At 33.9% G+C, this 15,409-nt stretch overlaps 1 protein-coding gene across 2 annotated transcripts; it reads right to left on the reverse strand.

The window, feature by feature from the left end:
* Nucleotides 1-602: 602 nt before the first annotated feature.
* On the reverse strand, nt 603-15,230 carry LOC131929841 (FAST kinase domain-containing protein 1, mitochondrial). 2 transcript variants are annotated; one of them, XM_059286234.1, is made up of 12 exons: nt 15,158-15,230; nt 12,532-13,996; nt 11,666-11,836; nt 10,986-11,234; nt 9,145-9,414; nt 7,913-8,104; nt 6,082-6,187; nt 5,406-5,525; nt 4,669-4,785; nt 2,651-2,738; nt 2,156-2,270; nt 603-1,221 (listed from the first exon to the last, which is right to left on the reverse strand). In XM_059286234.1, the coding sequence occupies exons 2-12, from the start codon at nt 13,948-13,950 to the stop codon at nt 1,105-1,107; spliced, it is 2,964 nt and encodes a 987-aa protein (XP_059142217.1). In that variant the 5' UTR covers nt 13,951-13,996; nt 15,158-15,230; the 3' UTR covers nt 603-1,104. The 2 variants fall into 2 exon arrangements, with proteins under 2 accessions (XP_059142217.1, XP_059142216.1); XM_059286233.1 differs by having other exon boundaries at nt 15,055-15,214.
* Nucleotides 15,231-15,409: the final 179 nt, after the last annotated feature.

Raw genomic sequence — 15,409 nt, forward strand, 5'->3', positions numbered from 1 at the left:
CACTCCGAAGAAAGCCTACCCCCCCCCCCCCCCGAGAAAAAAGTCTAGAAGAAACACAGGATTTTCCTCAAAAACTCAGTTCTAGAAGACACTCCTGTGAGATCACAAAGTTCTATTGCTATCTAGCTTGTAGAATGCACCCTGTGTTCACGTCATTGGCAGGAAGTTTCATGGATAACCATGACTACCGTCTGGTAGAGGGATGTGTACATTGTGTACAACTTTGGTCCTTTGAGTTTGCAAATTAACAAGAGCTGCTCACCTCCTTCTTCTAATTTGTTTATTATCACCTTGTGTAGCCTAGTTTTCCCCTACTTGATGTAAATGTGTGCAACTCAAGGAAACTAAATGGAAAAATTCAATTTTACACAACTGGGCGTGAAGGGAGGGAAAAAGTATTACTGAAAAAATAGTCACCTGAAAGGTTAATTAATCAGCAATTTGTTTTTAATATTACAGCACTGATTCTGGAGGGGGGGGGAGGGGCGGGGACACTAGGAGAGAGAAACAAGATATCAAGGTCAGGGTACACAACAGGAAAAGCACTGATAAATACCAAAAGGAAACAGCACATTTTATAATCATTCTTTATTAATGCATCACATCAGATCATAACAATAACAAACCTTGATCCACGTCAATAAAGAGTCTGTCTTTATAAAATTTTACTGCATCACATCACAACAAATCTACCTACAGGGAAACTATAAATTTATTCATTTAAAAAAAAAAAAAAAAGTCTGTTAGTGGTATAGGGTGTCAAGTAATAGGGAAGACTTCTTGTTAATAGTGCACTCACCCACCTTCCAATTAAAAATATTTCTTTACACTACATGAAAAATAATACATTAATTTCACACATACAAAGCTAGTCCACTGTTATCTTCTTATGCTTTCATCTAACATTTTACTACACAACAATACTGTTAACATTGGGCTTCCATAATTATAATCTCAGGTTTTCACAAGCTAGGCATTAGATCATCATGTTCTTATAGATGCATTTTGGCAACTCTTTTATTTATTTCAATATCTGAAAGCCAGGTAAACTGGAATAACTAATGCTGAATTACATTTTTAAAATATTCTCAGCAATAGTCAACATCATTGTAAGGGAGGTAAGAGCTGAAATTTTACAACTGAATTGATTTTCTCCCTTATGTAGTTGTCCAGATTCTTTTCACTGTGAAGTTCCATGGATAACAAGTCTTTATGAGAAATCTGAAGGTGTAAGAAATAAAGGTACTGCATAACCTTGTAGGATACATTAATATCATATTTTTAAGTTCGCGAAAAACAATACTCTTTTACTTTACATTGTGATGAATACTCAAAATGCGTCTGGTAATTAGTAATCATTTTCAAAAGACCTAATTATCCAAAGTAAGAAGTAGATAGTATTGATTATAATGCAAGGTCAGGAAGTGTTATTTATTATTTTTAATATAACATATACAAATGTTACGACTTACTACCCCAATGTTATATTAAATACTGCCCCATCTAACAAAAATAATATTTACCTCATCCAACCCCCACCTACCAAAATGACAATTGACCTTTGCCCTCCCTACAACCCCACCCTAACCAAAATGACCTTTACGCTCCCTACAACCCCACCCTAACCAAAGTGACCTTTACCCTTCCCACCCTACCAAAGTGACCTTTACCCTCCCTACAACCACACCCTAACCAAAGTGACCTTTACCCTCCCTACAACCCCACCCTAACCAAAGTGACCTTTACCCTTCCTACTACCTCATCCTACCAAAGTGACCTTTACCCTCCCTACAACCCCACCCTACCAAAATGGCCTTTACCCTCCCTACAACCCCACCCTAACAAAGTGACCTTTACCCTCCCTACAAGCCCACCCTAACCAAAATGACCTTCACCCTCCCTACAACCCCACCCTAACAAAGTGACCTTTACCCTCCCTACAACCCCACCCTAACCAAAATGACCTTCACCCTCCCTACAATCCCACCATAACAAAGTGACCTTTACCCTCCCTACAACCCCACCCTAACTGAAGTGACCTTTAACCTCCCTACAACCCCACCCTAACAAAGTGACCTTTACCCTTCCTACAACCCCACCCTAACAAAGTGACCTTTACCCTCCCTACAACCCCAACCCACCAAAGTGACCTTACCATTATCACATAATATCCCAATATCTCCAGTTGGCGGATGGAACTCAACCTGAATCCAGTGATGTGCTCATTATCCAAACAGAAATCACTTGGGGCAAGGTAGATCACTGCTATCCTGTGGAGAGAAGTATTTCAGAGTTACTCCTTGAGACAGAATTTAAAACAGAGCTGGAATCATTGTTTCACCCATAGCACTTGTTACATAAGTTGTGTTCAAGTCACATGTACATAATGACGTAATAGACAACAAAAAAAAGTATGCCCCATTAAAAAAAAAATCATTAGTTATTAAATTTTAAATCTAATATTAATAAGTATTATTGCTGATGTTTGAAAAAATGTTTCTAGTTTTCAGATATTTTACTACTGTTCTAAAAGCAGCTGTATAGACAAAATACCAAGGGAGATAATTTCGTTACATGTTAATTTCAGGGGAGAAAATTCTAACAATCTTCTGAAAATTGTTTAATTTTTATACATTTAGCTATACTATACCTTTCAACATTCAAGAGCCCATGTGGTTCTTGCAACACATCAGCTGGCTTAACCAAAGTCTTGTTGGAGTCAAAGCACAGGAGAGCATCTATAAGGAGCACACACAAAATATTTTCCCCTTTACATGGGATTTATATATAAAGCTAGGCATGCTGCCCAGCTTCGCTTAGGCTTTCGAAAACATTGAGAATTTGAATGCTTAATTAATTCGCCCGACCTCAGGAGTTATGAAGAGGTTCCTCCGTGGACATTTTTTTTCGATTCATAGCTCATATAAGGCGCCGGTCAGTCGAGGTCAGTTTTGACCCCATCATCGTAGACTTTTCGGCCAACCAGCCCCCATGTTCTGTCGCCCCAAGGCAAGATCCTGCCAAATTTGAAGCGCTTGCGGCGCCGGGAAGTGCCCTATCGGGCACCTGACAACTTTGCTTTATATATTATAGACATTAGCAAATTGCATAGATAAACAAAGATTTCAATAAAGTAATTAAGCCCTGAAATACTTTAGTATAGAAATGTATTATTTGAATAGATTCTAGATCTAGGTAGGGTCTACATCTGTGTAAGTCTAGTTTTTCCGTAGATCTAGATCATCTAGATCTAGATGATCTAGAATCTCTAGATCTAGATGATCTAGAATCTCTAGATCTAGATGATCTAGAATCTCTAGATCTAGATGATTTAGATGATCTAGAATCTCTAGATCTAGATGATCTAGAATATCTAGATCTAGAATCCTAATAGAATTTTTTTTTAAGTTTAGCCCGAGCAAAATAAAAAAAATAAAAAACCAAGTATGACTTGGTGTGTGTCAAACCCGCACCACCTGCGTGGTTTTAAGTACACTATCATCTCAGCTATTAAGGCATCTTACAAAACTCGGAGAATGAAAGACGTATTTTAAAATCTTAACTTAAGCGAATATGCCTATTCTTTCAAATTAATTTTTTTATCCCAAATAAGCCAGTTCCAAACAAAGATTTTGTATAACATAATTAAGTCTTGAAATAGTTTAGTCCTAATATAGAAATTTATTTTTGGAATAGTTCTAGAGTAATTAGAGTCTAAATCTAGATCTTTGCGTCTACGTCTAGTTATTGCTTAGATTTAGATCTAGTCTAGATCTAGAATATCTAGATCTAGAATCCAAATAAATAAAATAAATTTTATGAGTTTAGGCCAGAAAAATTGTATTGTATACATTTCATAGTGTTCGTAGATCTAAATCAAATTTGAATGAAATAGTTCATTTCTTTTTATTCTAAACACAGCAGATGTCGTCATTAGTTAATGTATAAGCAATAGTGACGTCACAGTTTTATGCGTTCTTTTTCACATCTATTAATGCTTTTCCGATTGCATAAATAAAATTGTTTTTCTACATTCGAATACGCCTTTATTTTCTTCTTTAAATAAAATTGTGGTTATACATTTAAAACATCTAACATATTATTTTCAACAAAAGTCAGTATAAAGTTCTCCATATATCGCTGACGTTTCTGACGTGATGTCCGGCGAAAATATTTTGCGGACAGACAGAGAGAGAGAGAGAAGAGCGCACATGGCCTTTTATATATTAGGATAATGAATTAAATTTAAAGAAATTAGTTATATCTTAAGCATTTTGTATAATATGGACATTGGATGAAGTTAACACTTTAAAACAAAAACATATAACTAACAAACAAAAAAAATGAAATTAAAAGTGCAAGGGAGCAAAATAAAACAAGGTCCAGGTAATCCAATAAAAAACATGTTTAAAATATAGTCTGTGATGTAGTAATCTCAAGATTAACAATAGACTTTAAACCCTAAACAACAACAAAGTTCACAGTCACTGATTATTTTATCAGTCAATAAAATATTTGGTTTTGTTCAACATATATGAGGTAAAAAGGTGGAAACATAATGTTACTTCCACAGTGTATGGGGAAAGCTCACCAGTATCCAGATGAAACACAGAAAAAAATGTACATCAAAGTAGAGTAATAATCTATAATCAAACAAAATTTACAGACCTATGTTGTGACCATACGGACTTGTGGTAGGAGACTTGACAAACTCTTTTCCCTCACACACTCTGTGAAGACTGGCTATGATTTTTCCTTCCCTTACAACAGGAGCTTCTTCAACTTCTACAGAGACAAAAACAAAATGTCTGTTACATAGTCTGAATGAAGTGGGGGTCGGCGTGGTCGAGTCGGTAAAGCTCATGGTTGCTAAACCGAAAAGTCTCGAGTTCGAACCCTCGGGCAGATGAGACTCGTTAGCTGGGGACAGCCACTCTTCTAGGAGAGACAACTCCAAAATTAAACAACTGCTGCCTTGTAGTTTGTTCTTAGTTGGACAAAAGCTATGGAAGCAAATCCAAAAAAAAAGCAGGCTGAAATCGGAGTCAATGGCCTCAATGGCGCACAACCAGTTGAACGTACCGCTTAATTGTGTTGAAGGCGTGGTCGAGTCAGCAAAAAGCTCATGGTTGATAAATTCTAACAAAGTCTCGAGTTCAAACCCACTGGCAGATAAATCTCGATCCCCTTCAACACTAATAATTAAGAACGAAGAAGAAGTCTGAATGAAAAGGTAAAAAGTGCACTTTTGGTAATCTTTTGAGTGACGTATATTATGTGATGTAGCAGAACACCATCCCTGTGAATGTGGTTTAAATATACAATTATTTAGGAATTCAGGTTTCAAAGTAACAAAGTACTGTGAATTAATTATGGTAAAACAAAAAAATAAAATAACCTCTGACCTTTTGGTGTTAATAGTTTACTAAAGACTGGGAAGGACAGCTGTGGACATTCTATGGCAATACTAGAACTCAGCTCAATCAGGTGCGACCTTATCTTGTTGGCTTTTACAGTTGTTAATACTGAAAAATTGTCAAAATCATATCATCGAGGTGGAAGTTTTTTTTAAAAAAACCAATGACATAATAAATAAAAAATTCACCATCTCTATATTTCAATTAAAAAAATCCTTGAGCCATGTAGAATGGCATGGTCATGTGGTAAAGCATGTATTGCTATCACAAAGGTTTGAAGTTAATTTTCCAGGTTAGAGCGCATATGATGTACAGGTGGCTGAGCAAGCAGTCGCTTCAAATGCCAAATTCAACTTAAGGGCTGAAAGACTGTTTTACTTACTAATATATTTACCACCCAGGTTTAAGCCCCCCACCATTTTTGCAATTACTATTAACACACGCCAGGTCACATTTGTTTCAGATTTTAGCTTTCTGGTACACATATATGTAAATTTATGTTGTTTAGGATGTCATAAAAAGAGTGGTATCTATAATAAAAATTGGATCAACAGCATTAATTATAATTAAAAAGTCACTTTTCTTCAAGCATGTCTGAAAATAATGTCAACATCTAAACAACTAAATCATGTTACAACAAAAAAATTAAAATATTTTGGCTTACCTAACAAATCTTTCTCCAGTTCAGAAATAAAGTTCAGAGTAAAAACATTGCTGAGAAGGTCATCAAAATATATCCCCATGATTGAAAGACAGTAGATCAGTTCCAGCTAAAAAACAGAAATTATAACTTTATATTTACAACCTCTTTTGAAATGCATATAATACAAGCAATTGTAAAAAAAAAAAAACCAAAAAAAAGTTCAGAAATTTAATATTTTTAGAATCCATGTTATAAAAGTTGCAAATCAAAAGAATATGAAAATTACTTTTTGAGTTTAAGATTGCATTTCTATTGATCTTTATCAAGCCTAACTAAGTTATAACCTAAAGTTACACTTCCAGAAGACAAACATTGATTGGCTGTACATCAACTCGGTGATATTCTGAAATCACACTTCATAAAAAGCTCACCACAGTAACTCAGCTAATACAGTTTTTAAATAAAATTCTTTTTTTTTAAAGCCACATAACCTAGAGCAGCCATTTATTTTGTGCGATAAAATGTAGGCGACTAAAGTGTTTTTGGCTTTTATAAAAAAATGGTGTTTAGTTACAGAAAATACTATTACATTAAATACATTCAACCTTACAATTTAAAGTCCGTCAAAAACCAAACAGTCAGGTTTTAATAACCATATTTATTTTAATAACATCACACCAGATTTAAAAAATATTTTATACATCATTTTGAGACTCCATTAGCACCATAATTATTTATTCATTTGTGGTTAATTTTAATACTGCACCTCCCTCCCCCCAATCCCCTTAATTGAATTATTTAAAAAAATCCTGACCAGACTCTAGCTTTATCTCTCCATTGTCAGTTCTCAAGTATGAATCCAGATCACCCTATTGATCATTTTTTAATTAATATTTTTATCTTCCCTTTTGTTAATGAATATGGTAACCTTAAAATTAATTTTTATTGACTTAAATATTTAATACCTAGATTTGAAATTTTTGCATTGTCGTCAGATTTGAATTAATATTGATGAAAAAGTAGGTCAAATTTGGGTAACAAGATTTACACAAACCAACAAAGTCTCAGACATTGTAACCTAAGTAAAAGCTTCTTCTTTGTTCTTAATTTGTAGTATTGGAAGGGATTGAACCTTTTCTGCCAGAGGCAGAGGGTTCGAACTGGTGACTTTTAAAAATGTTAACAACCATGAGCTTTGCCGAATCGTCCACGCCTCCAACCCAATTAAGTTTACGTGTCAACTTGTTATGAGCCATTGACTCCGATTTCAGCCTGCTTTTCTTTTTGGATTTGTTTTCATAGCCTTTGTCCAACCAAGAACAAACTACAAGGCAGCAGTTGTGTGATTTTGGAGTTGTCTCTCCTAGAAGAGTGGCTGTCCACAGCTAACGAGCCTCATCTGCCCGAGAGTTCGAACTTGTGACTATTCGGTTTAGTAACCATGAGCTTTACCGGCTCAACCACGTCGACCCCTAAGTAAAAGCTTATAAAATAGATTTCAGTTTAAAAAGTTATAGAAAATAAAACAAAAAGAACAAAGCACTTTGATGATAACTTACAGGTTGTGTCTGCCCTGTAACAATTTGAGAATCTAATCTAAAACACAAAAGAGTGCTTAACCATTTCCAGGGAAAAAAACCAATAGAAACAATGCATTTCAAACATTCCAACTATGTAAAAAAAATTCTTAGCTTGTTGCATCAAAGCTTTATTTTTGTAAATTTTGCTGCTCTGACCATATCTCTAAACCTACAAAATCCATGTTAAAATACTGTAGGTCAATCAAACTTCTGTAAAAAAAAAACAAAAAAAAAAAAAAAAACAACAAATAAATAAATAAAAAACTATTTACTTGTATGTATTTAAAACCAAGGTCTTGTTGAAAAACTTGAGTCAAGAGCTTGTGGATCCACAGCTTGAAAGGATCTATGTTTTCTGGGGTGTATCCAGAATAACTCAGTGTTTTCAGTAGCTGAAGGCTTGGCAGGACAAAACATTTGGGGCAGTTCATTAGGAAGTTGATGAGGTTCTCAAACATTTCTTTCTGAATGAAGAAAAAGTTTAGTATAGGCTATTGAAATAAAACAAAGACAAGGTTTATGATAAGTTAGGCGTAAAGACAAGCTTCACATTTAGTTTTCAGATACATGCTTAATCTCTACCATGACAGCCATAATAAAGATGCTAGACCAAGCATTTGGATGATGTGTCATTCTTTCTTGTGATATACGGTTGCTGGCCTTCTGTTAAACTCCCAACCACAAGGACCAGGGTGCTAGATTTTGTCAGAGTACACAAGCTGCCAAGCCACAGTAAGGCTCAAACAACAAAGGCCAGTTCATAATCTAGATTTGAACTCGCTAAATGGTTGCTCAAAAATATAAAACAGGTCTTTAAAGAGCGACAAATGTTTTTATTAAAGAAAGTCAATAAGCTTATTTTCTTATTTTCAGTGCATTTTTAAGCTTATTATTATCATTAAGATTCTTATATATATTTTACTTTCCACTTTTTAGTAATTCATTCAATAAAGTTGACACCACTTAGGCTACAGGTAACAAAATTGGCGGTAAACCTGATCAGTAGCTTGCAACCTCTAAAAGACAGTTATCTCCCCTTCCTAACATCCGTTGTTACAACCAGCCCTCATTGACTAACAGTTCATCATTGTAAATAGGCTGATTGAGTAATCAGTCGAGATTAATTTGGTTGTTATTTCTCTTTAATTACTGAGTGAAGCAATCTTTATGTTAACCTTTTACTACTCATGTAGTAACTAATTAAATAAAAAATTAGATAATCTTGCATTGTTATCGTATTTCTCAAACCTTCCTAAATACCATCAAATAATCAAGTTAGAGCAGCCTTACTAGTTAATATTCTCATTCTCTTTATTACTTTCTATCTATTACTTGTATGAAACGCAAGCACATTTGCTATTTATCCTAAAATTGTGTGTGGCTTTAATGATTTTGCTAAATATTTTGTACATAAATATTTTATGACTTAAGTAAGAGCAGCTGAACACAATAATAATAGTATTTTTAACTCCAAATAGATGATTAAAAAAAAAATCACACATACGTGATAAAAATGAATTTTTTCTGTTGAAAGTTCTAGAATCCTCAGCACCTTGAGGACCTTGGTCTCATCCATGTCTGTGGTAAACTTATCCAGGTGCAGCACGAGGTCCTTCAGCAGATACAGCTTACCAGGCGGTATCAAGCTCAGGATTTTCAGGGATGTCAGCGATTTGGGCAGGTGAGGTGAAGAGGTCAGGCGCTCATTGAAGATTGCTTTGGCTTTAGCTTGCATCAGCATGGTTCCTTGTTTCACTGTGTAGTGCTGACCGGGCTGGGTAGTTTCAACAGGAAAAAATCAAGTAAAATATAAATTAATTATAATAAAACACCTTGGTCGCATGATAGAGCTTACAATTGAAGGGCTCAGTGGAAAAAGTACTTAAGTGTATTTTGAGAGTTTTGAGAAAAATGAGTGCAAAGTTTTTAAATTGAAGCTGAAATACCAAAACAGCTGATGGAAAGTATTCGAATTATCTACTTCGGTACTTTTTCCATGGCCCAAATTTACAGGGATGGTTAAGGGGAGGTAATCAAATAATATACAGGTCTTAACTCATTTTTGAAAAAATGTAACTTTAGTGCTTTTTCCACTGAGCCCTTCAATTGCTAACCTGATAGTCTCGAGTTTGAATCCTGGATTAAAGTTGAGGTGAACCCAGCTCTAATGGGAGCCTCACTCACTTTAGGGAAACAAAGACAGTCGGGTGTAGTACTGACCACGCTATCCCCTCAAATGCTGACGTCAGTGAAACAGATGAACTCTACTTAATTTGCCCCATTTTCTTGGGCACAGATGATAAATTAATTTAGATTTGTTGCAAACAACCCAACAACCACAACATACGGTGGTAAAACAATAGTTGTCCACTTTTCTACTTTTGAGAAAAAGGAAATCCATTTTTGGGTGATGTTAAAATTCTCAATACTGTGTCATAATTGTGTGTTTTTGCTTGCATAATGTCATAAGTAATAATAAAAAAAAAAAGCATTTGTGTACTACTATACAGGGTGAATAGAACTCAATCTTGTGTAAGTAGAATGGAAGTCTTCACTTAAAATTATTTCAAAACAAGTAAACAGCATATTTATCCAAAGAATTGCATGATTTTTACTTTCTCGTATATACGAAGTATAGAGAAAGTCTTGTAATCGTGCAAAAAAAAAAAATCGAGATTTTTGCAAATCTCGACGTTTTACATCTCACTCATGATACGGAAAAACATAATTTTGCAATCTTGTCCATACGTCTGTCTGTGTGTGTGTGTGTGTGTCCGTGTGTAAACACGATAACTTGAGTACCATTACAGCTAGGTTGATGAAATTTCATATATAAGTATTTTATCAAAATCGTAGATCCGTATCAACTTTTGAGCGATTTCCGATAACCGGAAGTGGTACTTTTTCTACTTTGAATTTTTCAAAAGCCTATAACTTTAGTACTATTTCAGATAGATAAATGAAATTTGATATGTAAGTAGAAGATCTAATTCTCTACCTTCTGTCAAATTTTGAGTAATTTCCGTTGACCGGAAGTACTTATTTACGCTATTTCCAATTTCTCAAAAAACGCATGTAAATTTATAAATGACTAATAATATTGCGCACTATTATGCACATCTTTATTTAGCGTTCACTTGGTGTGTATTTCTTTTTTCTACGAGATTATATTCTATTTTTTCAAATTTGAGTATTTAAAATGGATTAAAAATCATGTCTAGAAGTCTATATCCCGAGTTGCCATCCCCCGTAGTGTTATATTAGAATATTCGAGAAAGTTTAGGGGAGATCACTCCCGGTTTATTTTATTATAAACATCAATGTAATTCAACAAGAAATACTCACAATAAAAAAGAGGGATGCGAGACTTCCATATAAGGACATGAGATCATCAGCGCCCAGACGACCAAGAAACTTCAGAATAAAGTGGATGTTACTCCCAGACTTGCTGCCGGCTCTGACCAGGTCAGCGTAGCGGATAACTGCTAATTGAACTTTGACCCTTGGCACGTCCCATTCATCGCCTCTAACACTGCACAGCTTATCACAAAGAGCAGACAAGCTTTTGTGCAATGGAATTTTGAGATATGAAATCTGATTTATGAAAAACAGAGAAAAAAATTTACTATTGATACACAGTTTTTTTCACTTAAAATAGGTTCTGAAATTTGTTTTCAAATTAAATTTTGTGTAAGGAATTTCTTTTTTTTTTTTTGACAAAAAAAAAAAGCCAATAGTAGTCAAAATCAAGTAACAGCTGATACAAAAAAATATTCATTATTCATTGATACAAATTATTATAGCATTACTCAGCAACTATAGCTAAAAGGAGTTATGCCAGACATAATATACTACAAAACAATTCAGTATATAAACAAGATATTGCAAGGTATTCAATAAACAGTATTTGCGTTTATCATCTATACCCAAAGACAAATGCCAATTAAAACTATTTCACAAATACATCTTAATTCTAAGTAACAGTTAAGTATATTCTGAAACTTTGGATCAAATACAACACTTACTCGTCTGATATAGACATAGATTAAAAAAGCTAAATCGCCATCATCATGCAACAACAGAAGCTTGTTCAACTGCTCAGAGTCTAGCTGGGCTACCAGTCTGGACAATCTTTCCTGATAGCTTGCCATCACTGTTGGGTTTAAGTTCACTTGTTTTACATGGGCTAGCAACAGCTGCATAATGAGAAACATGTCTTTTTCAGATATAGGAGTTGTAGGTCATGGTTATTATAATTATCCTCAAATAGTATCTTTGTCTAAAAATCAAAAGGTTGAAGTCCATTAGAACAGGGGTCGGCAACCTGCGGCTCGCGAGCTGCACTCTTTTGATATCAAGATGCGGCTCTCCAGCTCCTTGAACAAATACTAATAATCTTAATAAAAAAATAAAATATTTGAAATAAAAAAATGTTAGTGACTCTTTAAAACCAGGGAAATTTTGAAAATTGTAACTTTTGGCTCTTCCGCTTCAAAAAGTTGCCGACCCCTGCATTAGAATAAAAAGGCTGTCAATAAAGGTATGCAAATTGCAAGTCAATTTAAAAATTAAAGGAAAATCTTAATTTAATTCATAAGAGAAAATCATATTTATACTTAATCCTTAGACATCTTTGCTTTGATTTTATGAATAATATTTAACGCAGAAATCTTGTAAATGTGATTAAAAATTATACAAATTGCAAGTAGAATAACATTATCAAACACTATCCTATCATTTTGTTGATTAGAATTTTTTTTGTTTTTTAAATTAAACACAGTATACAAATGGACCATTATTTGATGAATATTGATAGGCCTGATATTAGAGGAAACAAAATAAGTAGATAAATCAATGAGATGCTAAATGAAACAGTTCTTATTCGTCTTACCTCTTTAAGCAGCACTGTATCAGACTCCTCTATGCATTGGCAGATGGCCGGAAGCATCATCTGCTGCTCTTCTGGTGAGAACTTAGTGTTGATGATGACCATTTTCGCGACTTCGTGATTGGATAATTTGTCCACATGTTGAAGGCCCTCGGAACAAAATGCTTGTATTTCTTTAAGAATAGGACAAATCCAGGTGGCAGAGCCAATTGCTGTTGCCACATCAAAAGTGAATGTTGATTTGTCAATAATAACATGCTGACATGAGTTTTTTGGTAAGCTCATGATCCAGTTTGACAAAATCTCTAGTGAATCGTTGCCTGGTATACTAGCAAAAAAACATATTTTGCTAATGTCATCCAGGGTCATGTGTTCCGCATCCATTTCAAATTTTGCAAGCAATACTTCTGCACTAAGCCTAAACATATCAGAACTAATAACATGTTTCAGATTGTACAAAATCTCACATAAGTCAGATAAATCTATGTTTTCAACATGCTGTGTTGTTAATAATATTTTAGTTCTGTTAGTTACTTTACCCATGGTTAAATAATCTGGAGGGCTTGTTGGAATACATTCAGTAAATAAAGCTAGTTGATGAAAATCGAAGTCTCCAATTTTCTCTGCACAAATGCAATAAAGTTTTTCATTAAGCGGGTGGGAAGCAGACAGCAGTAAGAAATTTAAATCATAGAAAACTTGAAGGCAATCATCTAGAGAAAGGTTATTAATATTCTCTTCTGTTAATGCAAGAATATTTTCAAATCTTGGGTCAGAAATGTATGAACCTAGCAATTGGTGAGATAAAAAATTGAATTCCAACTGCTTTTTCTTCCATTTTTCTTCAGCAATCATCCATGGCATATCCAAACTTTTGTAAACTAGCTTTTTAAATTTTGCAATGACAAATGGTAGTTGGTTAAAAGAAAAGTTACCACTGTTCAAATTTGCCTCGACTTCATTTAGAAGATGACCAGGCGTGACGCAGCAATCAATTTGTTCAACAAATTGATCTGGTTTTGAATGTGCATCACTGTTATTTAGCTGGATGTTATTTGATTTGATAACAATAGACTGTTCACAATCACTATGAAAGCACAAGGATGAAAGACGTGACATCTGATTACAGACACTCATCATTTGTGGTTTAGTAAACAAAGAATTTCTAACAGGTTGGTCTGAATAACTTGTTAAAGAATGACAGAGTTGCCTCCTTTGTTTTGAGTTTTTTGTTAACACATTACAGATCACACTAGAAGGTTTGTTTTTGTTTATCAAGCTACAACATGTAGATACTGGTTTAAGCAGGGGCCACTCACATTTTATAAGGCTTGCACTTGCATCTGTATGAGGCTGATGAGGTCCTGACTGAGATAAACTTTTTGAATATTTAAAAGAACGTGGCTTGGCATTTCTCAGCATTGTTGATGGTTTATGCACTTGCGAACATTACGACAGGAAACATTTTCTGTAAAGGAGAAAAGAATCAGCGTCTTGAAAAATAAAGTATGCATAGTATGCTAAATTAAATTATACTAAAACAATATATTGATTACAAAGTTGATTTGAATTTAGAAAATATGACGATAAAAAGAAAATGAGATTATTCTTTTTTCATAACAAAATAGCAGTTTTTTTAAACAACTGTGATAAACCTTGTATAAGAAAAAATATTGGCAGTTTATGGACCAAATTTTAAAGTGTTTATCACTAAAACTAGTATAAAAGCAAGCCGATTCCATTATTTAAAATTTAGCAAGGATATCAATTATCATTAACTGATAGGCCTAGGCCTATATAATAATATATCATGCAACTGGTTGATTTTAGAGGTGGGAGTAAATTTAATGATTTATCAAGCAACCTCGATAAGTTATAACTTAGGGCTAATTATTACTAATTAATAATTAAAAAATAACAATAATATACAACTATAGGATTAGGCCTATTTGGATGATTATAGATACCGATGTCCGATAATGGAATCTTCTTTTAAAAAAGATGTGTTGGGTTGTTAGTAGTATTGACAGTATTTTAATCTCGACTAATTTTATGGTTAGAAATTAGGGTTAGGCGTATATGGTAGGACCAGGGTTGGGGTCAGGTTAGCATTGACATTAGCCAGCCATGCGTGTATTTATTTAACTACCAGTCAGTAACCTAACAAACACCCCTTTTTTAAAAGAAGATTCCATTATCGGACACCGGTATAAAAATTCTCCCTAATGTTTAAATACAGTTTTTAATATAGTATATTATAGCCAATGGGTAATTATTATAATTAATGGCAATAGGCCATAGCTATGCGGCTAAGTATTTTAAAGTAATTTCTACAATATGACCATCAATCATGAATCATTCATTGATGATTGTCACTAAATTATAAAGTAAAAAAAAATCATTAAAAATCATAAAATGTCACATTGACCATGAGCAATTCATGGCATGCATGATGTCATAGTCATTGATGATGAATATTTTATTATGATGATGATCAAAAAAACTTTAACATAGGGTTAAACTTGCGGAAAATCTCAGCGGACTTTCATGGGATATATTCTGCATATTAATCAAAGATACATTTTACACTTGCAAAGCTTTTGAAGGAAAACTGCAAAGATATTACTACATTTGTTCGTAGAACTAGAATCTAGATTTATAATATATATTTCGTTTTTTGTATATTTCTATGTTGCGAATTTTGTTTCGATTAGCCTAATTTGTCAAAATTAACAAAAAAAAGCATGAATTACTTAGCCCTAAAATCACACAGTATATATTTTATTTCAACACTTTCCAAGTATGCGAAATATTTTATAGATCTAGATTATTCTAGATCTAGAATCCTGGTGTTTTTTAAGCACATTTTAACTTATGTTGA

This window comes from Physella acuta, unplaced genomic scaffold, assembly GCF_028476545.2.
Source record: "Physella acuta isolate Inbredline_101_S28 unplaced genomic scaffold, ASM2847654v3 ptg001685l, whole genome shotgun sequence".
Classification (NCBI taxonomy): domain Eukaryota; kingdom Metazoa; phylum Mollusca; class Gastropoda; family Physidae; genus Physella; species Physella acuta.

Coding starts and splice junctions, on each gene's coding strand:
- LOC131929841 (XM_059286234.1), bottom strand. CDS start 13,950: ATGCTGAGAAATGCCAAGCCACGTTCTTTTAAATATTCAAAAAGTTTA. Junction 11,235..11,665: donor TCTATGTCTATATCAGACGA/GTAAGTGTTGTA, acceptor TTCATAAATCAG/ATTTCATATCTCAAAATTCC. Junction 4,786..5,405: donor TAAACTATTAACACCAAAAG/GTCAGAGGTTAT, acceptor TTGTCTCTGTAG/AAGTTGAAGAAGCTCCTGTT.